The sequence below is a fragment of the Rattus norvegicus genome, chromosome 7 (genome assembly GCF_036323735.1).
Source record: "Rattus norvegicus strain BN/NHsdMcwi chromosome 7, GRCr8, whole genome shotgun sequence".
Classification (NCBI taxonomy): domain Eukaryota; kingdom Metazoa; phylum Chordata; class Mammalia; order Rodentia; family Muridae; genus Rattus; species Rattus norvegicus.
In genome coordinates, this window is record NC_086025.1 from 100,315,794 (window position 1) to 100,330,904 (window position 15,111).

A 15,111-nucleotide genomic window follows, 5' to 3' on the forward strand; every position below is an offset into this window, starting at 1 on the left:
GGAATGATGGGCATGGGCTCAGGATGCCCTGGTTCATAGACTATAAAAAATGTCTGGCAGTGTCTGACTGATCCCTATATAGTGGTGTTACTGTTTCTGAGTAGCATTAATAGTGACAATCACTGTGGTAGTCCAGGGCTAGAATTCTTCCATACTTATTCAAGGTCCTTAGGCCTTCTCATTGAATACAGAATTGATAAGATAGAATCACAGAGACATGGGGTCTGATCTACAGGCACCGAGGACAGTCCTGGACAGTGGCAATAGCAGACCTCCAGGAACAAGTCCTGAAAGAATTGAAGTCAGGGAGAGACTCTCAGTATGCAGAAGGGGAAGAGAGCAAGAGAGGCCACATAGAGAGCACTAGTAGGTAACTTGTCTGTTCATAAGAGTAGGAATCCCAAGATAGGGACTTTGACTAGAAAATGAGGAAATAAAAGCCATGCAAAGAGGTTCATACATTCTCATGAGTTGAGGTGGGCTTTTAGGTTGACTCAGCACTTCATGGTGTAGGATAATTTAAACATCTTGTGCATTTTGCTGTAGTGGTTGTCTGAGCCATCTCAGCATCTGGGGGGACAGGTATAGGACAGGTACTGTCCTTATCACAGCATCTTCAACATCTCTGAGTTGTCAGGAAAAGTGAGGCATGGAACATGCACAGAATAATGTCAAAACAGACACACGTATCAAAGGAATGTGATAGGAACCAAAACCAACCCACACCGAGAAACACTATTGGCATATACCATGATCAGTCAGATATTGGATTAGGACAGATGTAAATCCAATGTACTACCATTAGACCAGTATGACAGCCCACATTCCTCATTGCTTTCGTCTCAAAGATGAGATGAAAATAATACCACAATCCTGTGAAGAGCATTGGATACATCAATGAGTCAATGACTAGTGGGCACATTTGCAGTTGTCATTTGCAAAGCGGGACTCAACAAACAGAAGCAGCTATTTTCCTATCATTGCCTTTTAAAACCAATTATCCTACTTTCCAATGAATGAGCTTTTATTTACTTTTTTCAAGAAAGTTTCTTTGTGCAGTCCTAGCTATCCAGAACTGGCTTTATAGACTAGGCTGGCCTCAAACTCACAGAAATCTGCCTGCCTCTGCCTCCCAAGTATTGGGAGTAAAGACATGCACCACCACTGCCTGAAGAACTTTTAAAAATTATATTGTCTCCCTAAATGTGGAGACAAGACAAAGTTTTTCATTTTTACTTTTGCTTATGATAGCACCAACTGTCTCATAATGTATAAGCCCACAATAATAAACAGGCATCATAATAGATCTGTAGTTCTAAAGCATTAGTAAAGGAAACTTGGCTTTTGGGTAATGAACCAGCCCACATCAGGCTCATAACTTTCATTTGAGTTAACTAATACTTGTGTCTGCCCATGTTCAGAATGAGAGAGGGCTCCCCTTGCACTTAGAGCTGGCTTTTCATGGTTACGGTCATGCTGTGTGTATTTTCTCTTATACCCATCCCTTCTGAGTGCTGTTCCCTTTTTGCTTGTTTATGAGTATCACCCTCATTTGAAGTATTTTATCCAATGTGGCAGGGGATATTATAATTCTCTTCATTTCACCACCATCAGAGATGCAGGTTGTTTTTAGTATTCTGCTAGAAGCTACCATGAAACAGTAGAACTCTGTGCAGAGAGCGACATACTATGCTAGGGTTTCAGACATAGTTTAAAAACACACACTTGGATGTAATAGACTAATTACATAGGACATAAAAACATCTCAGAGCTCCTCAATGACTCTCCGTACTTTAGTCTCCTCATAGGCAAAGATGAGGACGCCGCTAATAGACTCCAAGTAGCATTTGCCAGGTTGGACGTAGTTAAGACAAGCATTTCTTCAGCTGACATACACAAATGGTGAAATAATTTTGATTTTGTGGTGTTTAATGATGGAATGGAAACATTACCTCCTTACGCATCTCCTGTAATGGACTCTGGCTTCTTTACAGACGTTTGAAAATTGTAAAAAGCCCTGGAAGCAGTTGCTCTCACAAAATGAGACTCTTTGCAGCTTGTCAAATACCTATAAAGGAAAGCCAGCCTTTGAACTCTGGTTACTCTGTTGGGGAAGCTGACGTATTGCTTGTGACTTGTTTTCTTTCTGGTCCTCTGAGACACGTCTGTGGACACAAATTGGTGAAGTGTTGAAACTAAGGAAAAGGCTAGTTGGTAGATGATAGCTAGGTATGGGCTACCCTTGCTTTGGTTAAGTAAAGCCAGAGTAGGAATGAGCTGCAAATGCAGCTGAGGACTCTGCCACGTTGGTTTCAAATGAAGATGGCTCATATTTTATGAAATGGTCACCACACATCTTCCTTTCTGACAGGTTTCCAGATGCATTTGTGACCTTCAGTGCCTTCCGGAACAGGTTCCCTGAAGTGTCTGGGTACTGTTACTGTGCTGACAGCCAGGGCCGAGAGCTGGCTGAGACAGGTAATCAGCCACACTTCTGGCAATGTGAAGGGATCAAGTATAATTCTTGGACTCCAGTGCCTAAGGTGGAAATTGCACTGGAATTCTACCTCCTTGTTGGGTTGCTATGGTTGTGAAAGAAGACGCAGCTTTAGCCAGCTTTCATCTGCAGTACACTGCTGAAGCTTCTGCTTGCTGGTATGGTGCCATTGCCAGCTGAAAGAGGTGCCCACTTTGGTGTGTGGCAATTGGAAGACAAGGCATGTTATGAGCCTCATTCTCTAGGTAGCATTCCTCTATACTGTCCGACCAGCACTGCTACAACAACAGCCCTGCCTTTACAAACTCTTGGAGTATTATTCCAGGCATGGCCAACCTATTACTCAGGGGCCACACCCGATAGCATATGGCAGGTAGGATAACAAGAGATGTGACCCTACAAAAATCACAAGCATATTTAAAGTGCTGTTGCTGTTTATATTATTATTTTGTAAATCTGCTGCATGGTTTTTAGCATGAACTTTGTAGGTGATGACAATTTTTAATGTCAAAAGAATGGACATGGCTGGACCCATTGCATCAGGCTGCTTTTGTAGATTTTGACCTTTGACATCTGTCAGTTCAGCTAGGTTAGAGCTTTATTTCCTGAGGGAGGAGCCAATCCCTGAAATGCTATCTACATTTGTTTAGGACTGGAGTTGTTACTGGATGAAATTTATGACACCATTTTTGCTGGCTTGGACCAGGCCTCCACCTTCACTCAAAGCACCATGTACCGGATATTGCAGAGACGATTCCTGGCCATTCAATTAGTCATCTCTGGCAGATTCCGATGTAAGTAACTAGCTAGCAAGAGACATGTGTTTCTGCTGTGAAATCACTGGAGTCTTGGGGGTCACTTTCTTCATGGCTATTACATCAGAATAAGTTTAGGGATTTAGCTCTTGGTCAGCAAATATCCATGCAGACTGTGAACACACAGACCTTACTCACTATGAATCAATCCCTTGCTGTGTGGTTTCTTCTAGGTCCCACCAAGTGTGAAGTGGAACAGTTTACTGCCACCAGCTTTGGTCATCCATATATCCCAAGCTGCCACAGAGATGGGCACTACCAAACAGTGCAGTGCCAGATGGAAAGGATGTGCTGGTGTGTGGATGCTCAGGGAATAGAGATCCCTGGCACTCGGCAGCAAGGGCAGCCATTGTTTTGCGGTATGTTTCCTCTAAGGGGTAAATGTTCTGCTCTCCTCAGAGTCTTTTACTGTCTCTGTTTCTTTACATCAGTCTCTCAGGAGCCCACTAATTAACTACTGACTGAATATCCCACAGAGGTCCTTCAAACTGTGTATGACTGAAGGCAGTCTGCTGCTATTAATTTGCAGTGGGTTTTTGGTTTTGTGTCAGATAGAGTTACTTTCTCAGAAATCCTAAGGAATGCCAAGGGAGTCATAGATAACAAAAGAAAAAAGAACTGAGTTTTCACGTCCTGTGGCTGGAGTGTGCATAGGCAGCTGACACAGCACCAAGGGGAAGCTTGTTAGTTCTATTTCAAAGCACTGAGGAAGGAAAGCTTCATGGGCAAGGGACCATTGCTCGGAATGCCTGTAATAAAGGCACTTTCTATAGATTCTGAATCTGCAAGGATGGTAGAGACAATGCTAGAGTATGGAGTGTCAATTTTGACTTGAAGGGAAGTCAAGAAGGAGCAAGAATGTAGCCCTTCTCATAACTAAGGACTTCATGCTGGAGGGAAGTGAGGCTGATAGGAGGCTCATCCTGGAGAAGCCTGTTGGGCTTTGTGTTGGATATATGCCTCCCAGCAGTGTTAGGTGAGGACCTAGAGGAAGTTTTGGACCTGAGATAAAGCAACCAATTAGGAAGTCACCTCAGTGTCCTTAAGAAAGATAGTGGAGAGGTCATGATTTCCTAGAGCTGTTGTCATAAATTAGCACAAACCCGGTCTCTTACAGTAACCAAAGCTAACTGTTATAACTTTTATAACAGTTTATAGTTCCAGGGACTGGGAGTCTAAAATTTAGGTAGAAGCAGCCCCTGTTCTGCTGGCTCCATCAGGAGTCTCTTTTGCCTCCCAGCTCTGGTGGAGGCCACCCATCCTTTGGTTACCTACTCCAATCTCTGCCATCTTCCCTATGTCTTTGTGTCTCTTCTTAAAAGAATATAAGTTAGTTTGGATTAAAAACTTTCAGACCAGTGTGGCCTCATCTCAGCCAGTTGACACTTGCAGGGACACTTTTGCTACAGTAGCACACTCTGGTTCTGAGATACATTTTAGAAGGACTTTATTCTAGCTCATGTGCTAAAACAGGAGGACAGCTATGAACCTTAGAACTGTCATCAGCGTCTTAGAAAGGCCGCCTGGATTGGGAATGATGTAGCAACAGGGACGAGAGAAATGCAGGAACATATAGGCTTTCTACCCTGAGAGCTAAGCTTTGAAGCAGTGAAGAAGGACCTCAAATCTCAGGGCTTCAAAGTAAATAGAAGGGAATATTGATATAAGAAGTTCCACTAAATCCTTCACTTTTTGTACTTTGACACCTTAGATATTCTTCATATTGTTTGGTGAGTGTACAGATCTCATAAAAGAGAAGTTTAACATCTTGCCTTGGAAGAATTTGAAACCACCACCCAGTTGCATCAAAACTTAGAGAACATCATACCTGGCAGTCCTTGGGTGAAAACAAAGAGCTGTGGCTTTCCAAGTCAAAGCAGGAACTCTGATAAATGCTTGGGTGGGTTTTGGGCTTTCACTCTCTCTCACTGTCTGTTTAGTAGCAGTACTTAACAAATATGTAGAGGGGCTCAGCGTTCAGTATGAGAGGGGAAGTGAAGCTGTGCACTCATTTCCTCAATGCCTCCTGTGATATCAATTACAGGATGCAGTGGCCTTGCTGAGGGATCTGCTCAGCTTTATATGTTGCCAGCACACACGCGCACACACGCGCACACACACACACACACACACACACACACACACACACACACACACACACACACACACTCCTCTACATGTTCCAGTTCTTTCTCCGTTGCTTGGTTACAGAGGGAAATTGGCTGGCTTCCTTACTGGCATCTGTGTGAATCAAAAGGAAAGAATTATTTTTGCAAGTTGAGAGTGAGGTGGTGGTTTAGAAGGTCCCCTAAGATTTGTGGATTTGTGAAAGGAAATGGAGCTTGCTTACATCCACCTATATGAAGAGAGCCAGATGAGGCTTGAGTTGTTTTTTTCTCTCAAGGACACTAACACCAAATGTCCTGGCCACATGGAGTTGACCGAGTTAGTGACCTTTTCATTAGCAATTTTACAGAAAGGCGGAGAAGCCCAAGGTGCAACAAGTGTGCTTGCCGGGTCAGCACTTTAGTACTATAGAAATGAAGACAATAATGGAATGTGCTACGTTTTTAGTGTTACATATCAGGATATAGAAAAGTATTACTTATCTAAAGTACAGCGCCAGAGGAGTTAGAGAGTCACAGGAAGAGCATATGTTGTAGCATTAAAGTCCATTGAGAATACCAGCAAGAGAAAACTGGGAAGCAGAAGCTTAGCAATACAAATAGGACTTTGTTAGCAAACTGGGCTCCCAAGGCTGCCAGAAACAATCACTACACACTGGGTGCTTGCAACAGCAGAAATTTGTTCTCTCACATATTGGAATTTTTACACTGCTGCTCAGAAGTCAAGGTGGAGACAGAGCCATCCACACTCTCTTTGGATATTATGTTGGCAATTTCTGGCTTCCTTGTTTTCACGGCTGCATCTACCATTCTAGTCTGTGTGTCTTGATCCTCATGCGGCCTCTTTGCTGTGGCTCTTCTTACAGAGACACCAACCGTTGGATTTCTAGCCCACCCTAGTCTAGATGACCTCATCTTAACTTGACCATGTCTATGAATACCTTGCTTTCAGTTCATATTTAGGGACCCTCAAGTAGAAAAATGTCATTAGGGGATGCTATTCAGACCAACACAAGTATGGCTGGGTTTTCAAAAAGTGGGCTGCTGTCTCATAGGCTTGATGTAACAAATAGACCAGTTTGGTTTGAGGTGGGCAAATGATCATGGGGACAGGAATGCTCACCCTCAGAATTAGCCCCAAGTGGTGGCATAATGAGAAGGGAAGGCATATGTGAATACAGGAAAGGAATGATCCAAGTGGTAATGGCCCATGCTTTTAATCCCAGCACTTGGGAGGCAGAAGTAAGTGGATCTCTGAATTCCAGACCAGACTTGTCCACAGAATTCTAGGACAGCCAAGGCTACACAGAGGAACAAACAAACAAACAAACAAACAAACAAACAAAACAAGCATGAAACCAAATGGTCCACAATTTATGAGTGAACCTTTGAAATCTTACAGAGGTATGAGGACATGGTAGAGAAATGGTCCTCGGGACTAATTGCTCTGCTAACTATGTTTTTAACTGTTTCATGCAGCTAAAGATCAATCGTGTGCCTCAGAAAGGCAGCAGGCTTTGTCTAGGCTCTACTTTGAAACCCCAGGCTACTTCAGTCCTCAGGACCTGTTGTCTTCTGAGGACAGGCTGGTCCCTGTGAGTGGTGCCAGATTGGATATATCCTGCCCACCCAGAATCAAGGAACTCTTTGTCGACTCTGGACTCCTACGTTCTATTGCTGTGGAGCGCTACCAACAACTCTCTGAATCCAGAAGTCTACTTAGAGAAGCCATCAGAGCAATTTTCCCCTCCCGAGAGCTGGCAGGGCTTGCCCTTCAGTTCACCACCAACCCCAAGCGACTCCAGCAAAACCTCTTTGGAGGGACATTTTTGGTGAATGCTGCCCAGCTAAACTTGTCAGGAGCCCTTGGTACAAGAAGCACATTTAACTTCAGTCAGTTTTTCCAGCAGTTTGGACTCCCAGGCTTCCTGGTTAGAGACAGAGCTACTGATCTAGCCAAACTACTCCCTGTGAGTTTGGACTCCAGTCCTACCCCAGTACCTCTCCGTGTGCCTGAGAAGAGAGTTGCTATGAATAAGTCAGTTGTGGGTACCTTTGGCTTCAAAGTCAACCTACAAGAGAACCAAGATGCCTTAAAATTCCTTGTTTCTCTCATGGAACTTCCAGAATTTCTTGTCTTCTTGCAGCGTGCTGTTTCTGTACCTGAAGATAGAGCAAGAGATTTAGGAGATGTGATGGAAATGGTGTTCAGTGCTCAGGCCTGTAAACAGACATCTGGGAGGTTCTTTGTCCCATCATGCACTGCTGAAGGAAGCTATGAAGATATCCAGTGCTATGCTGGAGAATGCTGGTGTGTGAATTCCCAAGGCAAAGAAGTTGAAGGCTCAAGAGTCAGTGGGGGACACCCAAGATGTCCCACCAAGTGTGAGAAGCAAAGAGCTCAGATGCAAAACCTTGCAGGCGCTCAGCCTGCTGGCTCCAGTTTTTTTGTTCCTACGTGTACTAGTGAGGGATATTTTCTGCCCGTCCAGTGCTTCAACTCAGAATGTTACTGTGTTGATGCTGAAGGCCAGGTTATTCCTGGAACTCAAAGTACAATTGGTGAACCCAAGCTGTGTAAGTCTGTTGTGTGTTAAACTTAAAGATTCTTGAGTGTTTGTTTAGACTAGAACTCGATATGTTGTAAGAAACCGGGTTTGCTCATGACCAAAGAGCAAATTTCAGTTAACAGAAAAGTTACTTAAACTAAACATTATCCACAGAAATTTGGACAGTATTAGCCATTGTTATGAGCAAATAGAGATATTTGCTTGTTATTAAGAAAGTACACTACCTGAGCTGGGAAGATGACTCAACTGGTAAAGTGCTTGCTGCACAAGCATATGGACCTGAGTTTGCATCCACCTAATCACGACGAACAACACACATTTATAACCCCAGTGCTGTGGGTAGGGGGAGATAAAACAGGTGGAGCTGGAGCTTACTGGTCATCCAGTCTGTCTTCATTGGAAAGCTCCAGGATTAGTAACTGAGGAAGACATCAGCCTCTGACCTCCACATGTGCTTAAACGCACACATACATAAACATATAACATACCTATAACAGAATGTTCCACATAGTGGTACTGGCCGTGCCGGTAACTGGGTTAGTCACTAGGTTGGATGCTACTCATTAATTTAGGCCTTTAAGGTTGCTGAGACTGACAGTCAAGTTGTCACCTTGATCTTTCTGTCCTATTCAATTTATTAAATATCTGTCCCTTGTTTTCCTCCAGGTCCTAGTGTCTGCCAGTTACAGGCTGAACAAGCTTTCCTTGGGGTAGTAGGGGTTCTGCTCTCCAACTCCAGTATGGTGCCTCCTATCTCCAGTGTCTACATTCCCCAATGCAGTACCAGTGGCCAGTGGATGCCTGTGCAGTGTGATGGACCCCATGAGCAGGTCTTTGAGTGGTATGAACGATGGAACACTCAGAACAGTGATGGCCAGGAACTGACTACAGCCACACTGCTGATGAAGCTCATGAGCTACAGAGAAGTAGCTTCCACAAACTTCAGCCTTTTTCTTCAAAGTCTCTATGATGCTGGCCAGCAAAGCATCTTCCCAGTGCTAGCACAGTACCCATCCCTTCAGGATGTTCCACAGGTAGTGTTGGAGGGAGCCACAATTCAGCCTGGAGAGAACATTTTCCTGGATCCATACATCTTTTGGCAGATCCTAAATGGCCAGCTCAGCCAATACCCAGGACCCTACTCAGACTTTAGCATGCCTTTGGAACACTTCAACCTCAGGAGCTGCTGGTGTGTGGATGAGGCTGGTCAGGAATTGGATGGAACTCGGACTAGGGCTGGCGAGATACCAGCATGTGAGTTAACTCATGACAATACCTAATTTCACGTTTGCTTTGAAAGGCTTTTTGGTGGGGAAACCTTGGTAGGACCAGATCATTTCCAGGAGTCATGGCAACACTTATCTGTCCATTCATCCTTCAGTCCATTCACACCCATCCACCCAAATATCCATCCAACTGCCTATCAATTTATATCCATCCATCCATCCATCCATCCATCCATCCATCCATCCACCTACCCACCCCCTTTCTATATCTGTCCATTCAAGAGAGAGGTGATCCAGATCAAAATTTGTAGAATGAGACTGTCTAGCAATTCTGAATAAACTGTCTACTGAAGAACTTGCTCAACATATGATTTCTGCAGCTTCAGTTTCTTATCTGAATTTTTATGTCAAAGTTAGTTTTAATTGCCAATCTGGCACCACCTGGAGTTATCTGGGAAGATAATCTCATTTGAGGAAGTGTCTAGATGATATTGATCCATAGATATGTCTTTGAAAGTATTTTCATGATTATTAATTGGTATAGTATGGCCCAGCCCATTGTAGGCAGTGTCATTCCCTAGGCAAAGAATACTGAACTATATTAGAAAGCTAGTTAGCCAGCAAACAAAATCCTCCATGGCTCCTGCTGCACTTCTTTGGCTCTGAAGAAAGTTCTTTGGTCAGAAATAATGCTATGTGAAATATCTGGGCTTCCTTCATGTTCCTCTTGAGTTTCTGTTTTAACTTCCCTCAATGATGGGCTGCAGACTAGAATTGTAGCAAATTTAACTCTTTCTTCCTTATGTTGTTCTTTGGTGAGGACAGTGTGTTAACAGAAATGAAACTTGGCTTGTGGGACCAAGGGTTTTAGACTGGTGCCCAGATAAAGTTTGAGCCTATGAATATGCCTGAACTTGAGACTGGCCTGGTGTGAACATTGCATATAACCAATCTTCTGCGGGTTTCCCCACGAATGCTGAGAGAATGATGTCCAAGAAGACAAAGCAAAGAGACCTGGACTTGGTAACTGAATCCACCTATGCTCTTTGTATTGTCCTAGGCCCTGGCCCCTGTGAGGAAGTGAAATTTCGTGTCCTGAAATTTATCAAGGAAACAGAAGAGATCGTCTCTGCTTCCAATGCTTCTTCATTTCCACTTGGAGAGAGTTTCTTAGTAGCCAAGGGAATCCAGCTGACCAGTGAGGAGCTTGGCCTTCCTCCACTCTACCCATCTCGTGAGGCTTTCTCTGAGAAGTTTCTACGTGGGAGTGAATATGCCATTCGTTTGGCTGCTCAGTCCAGTAAGTGTTGCTTTGAAGATTTTCTCTTGGGGGAAACAAGAGCAACTGGCTCTCTAGGACTTAACTTTGTTGCCACAAGCTGCCAGGTTCCTGGAAAGGCAGAGTTGTTCTACGACCCTAGCCAAAGCTTTACATAAAGGATTTATGGTCCTCCAGCAGAGCCCATGTGAGGCTTCACGTGGTGCACCACAGATGGCACATGCAGTCTACATAAAATCATAGTTTTGTTAAAAGGCCCCATGTACTCTTGACCTTTGGCCTGTCTTAAAGTTGCCTTTTACTCCCATGTCTGCAGGGAAGGAGAAGGAAGATGACCATATTTACTGAGGAACCATTGCTCCCATGAGCTCAGGAAATACTGAGAACAGGTCCCAAAGTTTTGTGTTATACTCCTCTGGCCTAGCAACAACCACACATTGCATTAACCTAACACATGACCATGTACTTGCATGCCAAGTACATGATTGGGTTATTGTGTTCATTCTTTAAGAATTTCAGAAGAAAAAAGATAGAATATGACCTGTGATTCTTTACAGACAAAAGTTGAGTTCTGCCTTAGTCACTAGCCCAGGTTTACCCATCTGCTAACTGTGGAAACTGCGTCAGGAGGTCTAGTAGTCTAGTTCATACAGGTAGTGTTCAGTGCCCTGCCTCATTGAATATGAAGCAGCTAGAGTCAGTGTGGAGACCTAGCTCACCTGAGAGCTGATGTCCTTCCTCTGTCTACAGCCTGCTCTCACATCGCAAGAAGCTCTGACCCTGATGAGTTTCCACTGACTGTTCCTCAACAGAATCTCAGATCCACCTCTCACTGAGCCTTGTCTGAGTCTCTAACCTTCCCTCATGGGGTTTTCTCTGGAGATCTGGGTTGCCCTCATATGATATCAGAGTGAATTTCCTACAACAAGCCAGAGCCACCCTGTCTTCCCTAATGGTACCTGCTGCTGGCTTGGGAACGGTGCCTTTGTTATAACCTCAGAGGATCTCACAGTCAGTCTCTTCCTGTCCTAGAAGCCAACGTCCCATGCCTTCCTCACCTTCCTTCACACTGTGGCCTGCTCATATCTCACACTGCTGTTCTTTCTCTCTCCTTCAAGAGACGGGGAGCTTCTCCTTTCCAAATGAAAGGGGTTATTTTAAATCCTATGCCTGGGTTGAGTCCAGTGTTCTCAGGAGGAGAAATGGTTCTGCCACTCCTGTAGTTCGGACATCTTTATCAGCACAAAATGCAGAGGAGCTGCTGTTGTCTGTGTGATATGGTGACATGTTCTGGAGCAGAGCCCAGGCTCAGGAAGCTCAGAGTCAAGCTCAGGAAGTTCCTCTCCTGTTAGCTTCATGCTCTGGCTCTGCAGCCCTTAGGCTAAAAAAAGGAAGACTCTGGAAAAAGGTAGCCAAACTGTTTTTTGTCTTGAAGTCTGGGAATTTTGATCTAAGGACAAGGGGAGATTGAGGGTCACAAAGCACATTTAGCTGGTGGAACAGGGTGGGTGTCTATAAAATAATGAGCCAGGGAGGGGTATGGGTGGCAACTCAATGCATGTCATCTACCAGCTCTTGTTATTATAGCATAAAATGTACCCTAGCCAGTAATGACTTCATTTTACTGATAAGCAAATTCTGGATCTGAGAAGTAAAGTAACTTAGCTCTATATGCAGCCAAAAGGAATGGTACCAGGATTTACATACCAAATACATACATATCACACTTGCCAGCTTTGATAGCACCATACACAATACCAGGCTGCTTCAAATATACATCCTGGTGTCTGTCTGCATGCTGCATGTCTATCTCTTCCTGGAACCAGGAAGACCATTTGTGATATGCAACAGGTTGGGAAGAACTTCCCAAGCATGCAGAAAACTACAAAGGCTACACACCAGAGGTGATAATTCTGTGGAAGAGCAACACCCTTGCCATTTTCACTGGAAAGGTTAGAGGCCAGACAGGGAAAGGGAGTGGGAGAGAAATCACAGCACTGTAGGAGAGTGGCAGGAACCTAGGGTAAGGATGTGAGAGCTCCAGACTTGGTGTCTTTGGGCTCTGGTCACTACTTACTTCTCTTTGCCCCTCCTCTCATGCAAGCATACATGGCAGTGTTTACTTCAAACCCTTCTCTCTCCCTTCTCCCTTTCTTTCCTTCAATTGTTTACTTTTTACTACTTTTATATATACTAAGACCTCATATATATTAGACAAATACTACTCCATTGAGACTCACATCCAGTTGTTTGTAAAACTAAAAACAAAAAAAAATTGAGACTGCATTTTATTAATTTTATTGTTTCCCAGACTAGCCTTTAGTTCACTCTGTAGCTCTGGCTGGTCTCTAACTCAAGATCCTCTTGCCTCTCTTACCCTAGCACCTAAGATAACAAGTTTGCACCATCATGCTCAATCAATTATTTCTCCAGCATACATTATGATCTAGGTACTGTTTGTGTGTGTGTGTGTGTGTGTGTGTGTGTGTGTGTGTGTGTGTGTGCGTGTGTGTGTGTGTGTGTAAAAGAAATGTGAATATATGTATCAAGGATCATAAATGTGAGCCTAGAAGAGAAATACAAATACAAACTACATCAGTACATGTATGATGTATTGAATGGTGGTGAATGCTGATCAGAGGAGCCATGCAAGGATAGGAGAGATGTGGTGTGTCAGCTTCTATGACCAAAGCCTGTCCTCCATGTCATCTTGTGAGATCTTGGCCAAGTAATCATCTGTCTGCCTCAGTTTTGCCACTGGTCAGATGGGATGCCAATAGGGACATACAAAGGGATCACTTAGTCCTTTCCAGGTCATGACCAACCAGCAACTATGAAAGGACATATGTATCCAAGGGTAGCTAGGGATGGGACCCAACACAAAACCATAAAGTTATTCAAAGCATTATGAGACACATGTGACTTTTATTTTTGTAACTCAAGTGTGTAGTTCCTTAGACTAAATTTGTAGATGACAATCTAGTGTCCCAGTGTCAAAAGGTTGGCATACCTAGTATACAGCAACCTTTGGATGCTCATGATTCTTCTCTAAAGTAAAGAGCATCCCATGGGCATGAAGCCATTCACCAGCCCAATCAACTCTCTATGAAGTTACCACACAGAGCTGTAGCAAGTCCTCAAAATGCAGTTGAGCATTCATTTTCACAGGGTGATCTGCTGAGTATTTACTGGATGCCAAGAGGAACATTATAAGACAGCCCATATGGCAGCTATCACACTCTGTTTTTTATCTCTGCTTCTCTAGCCTTGACCTTCTATCAGAAACTCCGTGCTTCCCTGGGAGAGTCCAATGGAACAGCCAGTCTTCTATGGTCAGGACCCTATATGCCACAATGCAATACTATTGGAGGCTGGGAGCCTGTGCAGTGCCATCCTGGGACAGGTAAGGGGACTTTGGGAGGGCAAATGAATAGAGGAAAGATTCCTATCAGTGGGAGGCAAGTGGTCCAGATTATTGACCCTCTTTAGCAGCTTGAACAAACCCTTACCTTCTCAGCTACCAGCTCTTTCTCCTATGCTAGGGGAAGCAGAGACCTCCAGCCAGCTTGAAAGTGAAATGCTCATTTGCTGGTAATACTGGATGCTGGTAAATTCTGTGACTCTGGACAGTGTAAGGCAGGGGGCTGGACCAGATAGGCTACCTTGCTGGCATTACTATGAATGTAAAACAAGTTTTGAAAGAGTTCCCAGCATGCTTCCTATGCTTGTTATTTATGACTCTTTTCCAGGACAGTGTTGGTGTGTGGATGGGTGGGGAGAGCTCATCCCAGGCTCACTGATGGCACGCTCCTCCCAGATGCCCCAGTGTAAGTAAAACCCATGGGAGTTTTCAATCTGCCCTCTAGAATGGAGTCATTGATCCTGGTCCCAGTCTGATCATGCAACTGAGAGGGACCCTAGGGTCTAGCCCTTCAAACCAGTTTCTGAGAATACCTTGGACACATTCTTTTCAGTCCTTAGGACTGAAGTTCATGATAACGTTAGCCTTCCATTGTAGTGTTCTCACTGAAGCTTTATCAGGAGGAGCCAAAACTGGTGATAGAGCTTGGCTCTAATCCCTGTATCCTGACTCCTGGGCAACTCCAATGACTGTAACTGTATTGCTACTTCATGTGTATTCTGGCAACCTAGCATCCCACTGAAGGTCACTTCTGGGTCATCAATGGTTCACTTGATGCCTCAAAGGCAACAGTACACCCCACATCTGTCCCTGAACTTCAGCCTGCTTTCGTGAGGTTGTAGCTTTGTGGAACACACCCCTACTGGCCTGGAGTCTGGCATTAGTGAAGGCTGTCCACCTCCCCCTATCCTCAGAAACACCTCTTCAGAGACCCTCTCATCTACAGGTCCCACAAGCTGTGAGCTATCCCGAGCCAATGGGTTGATTTCTGCATGGAAACAGGCTGGACACCAAAGAAACCCAGGTCCAGGAGATCTGTTTACACCAGTCTGCCTACAGGTAAGCGTCTGTGTATTCAGGAAGGATACAAGAGGAGATGGTGGCACATACTCTGGTCTCCTCTGGTTAAGGGTAGACTTTGGAGAGTTCTAGTTCATTCTCCTTAGTACAAAACTTA

The 15,111-nt window shown here is 44.3% G+C and overlaps 1 protein-coding gene across 2 annotated transcripts in view; it reads left to right on the top strand.

Annotated features, from left to right (window-relative positions):
• Tg (thyroglobulin) overlaps window positions 1–15,111 on the top strand; it is a 184,898-nt gene that overhangs the window by 8,445 nt on the left and 161,342 nt on the right. Inside the window, exons 6-14 of one of the 2 annotated variants that reach the window (NM_030988.2) lie at window positions 2,372–2,478; window positions 3,148–3,291; window positions 3,486–3,671; window positions 6,918–8,015; window positions 8,675–9,262; window positions 10,295–10,534; window positions 13,779–13,916; window positions 14,263–14,340; window positions 14,881–14,993. In NM_030988.2, coding sequence (NP_112250.2) covers window positions 2,372–2,478; window positions 3,148–3,291; window positions 3,486–3,671; window positions 6,918–8,015; window positions 8,675–9,262; window positions 10,295–10,534; window positions 13,779–13,916; window positions 14,263–14,340; window positions 14,881–14,993 — 2,692 coding nt within the window. The remainder of the gene's footprint in view (window positions 1–2,371; window positions 2,479–3,147; window positions 3,292–3,485; window positions 3,672–6,917; window positions 8,016–8,674; window positions 9,263–10,294; window positions 10,535–13,778; window positions 13,917–14,262; window positions 14,341–14,880; window positions 14,994–15,111) is intronic. The other variant, NM_001270783.1, reaches the window with a different exon arrangement.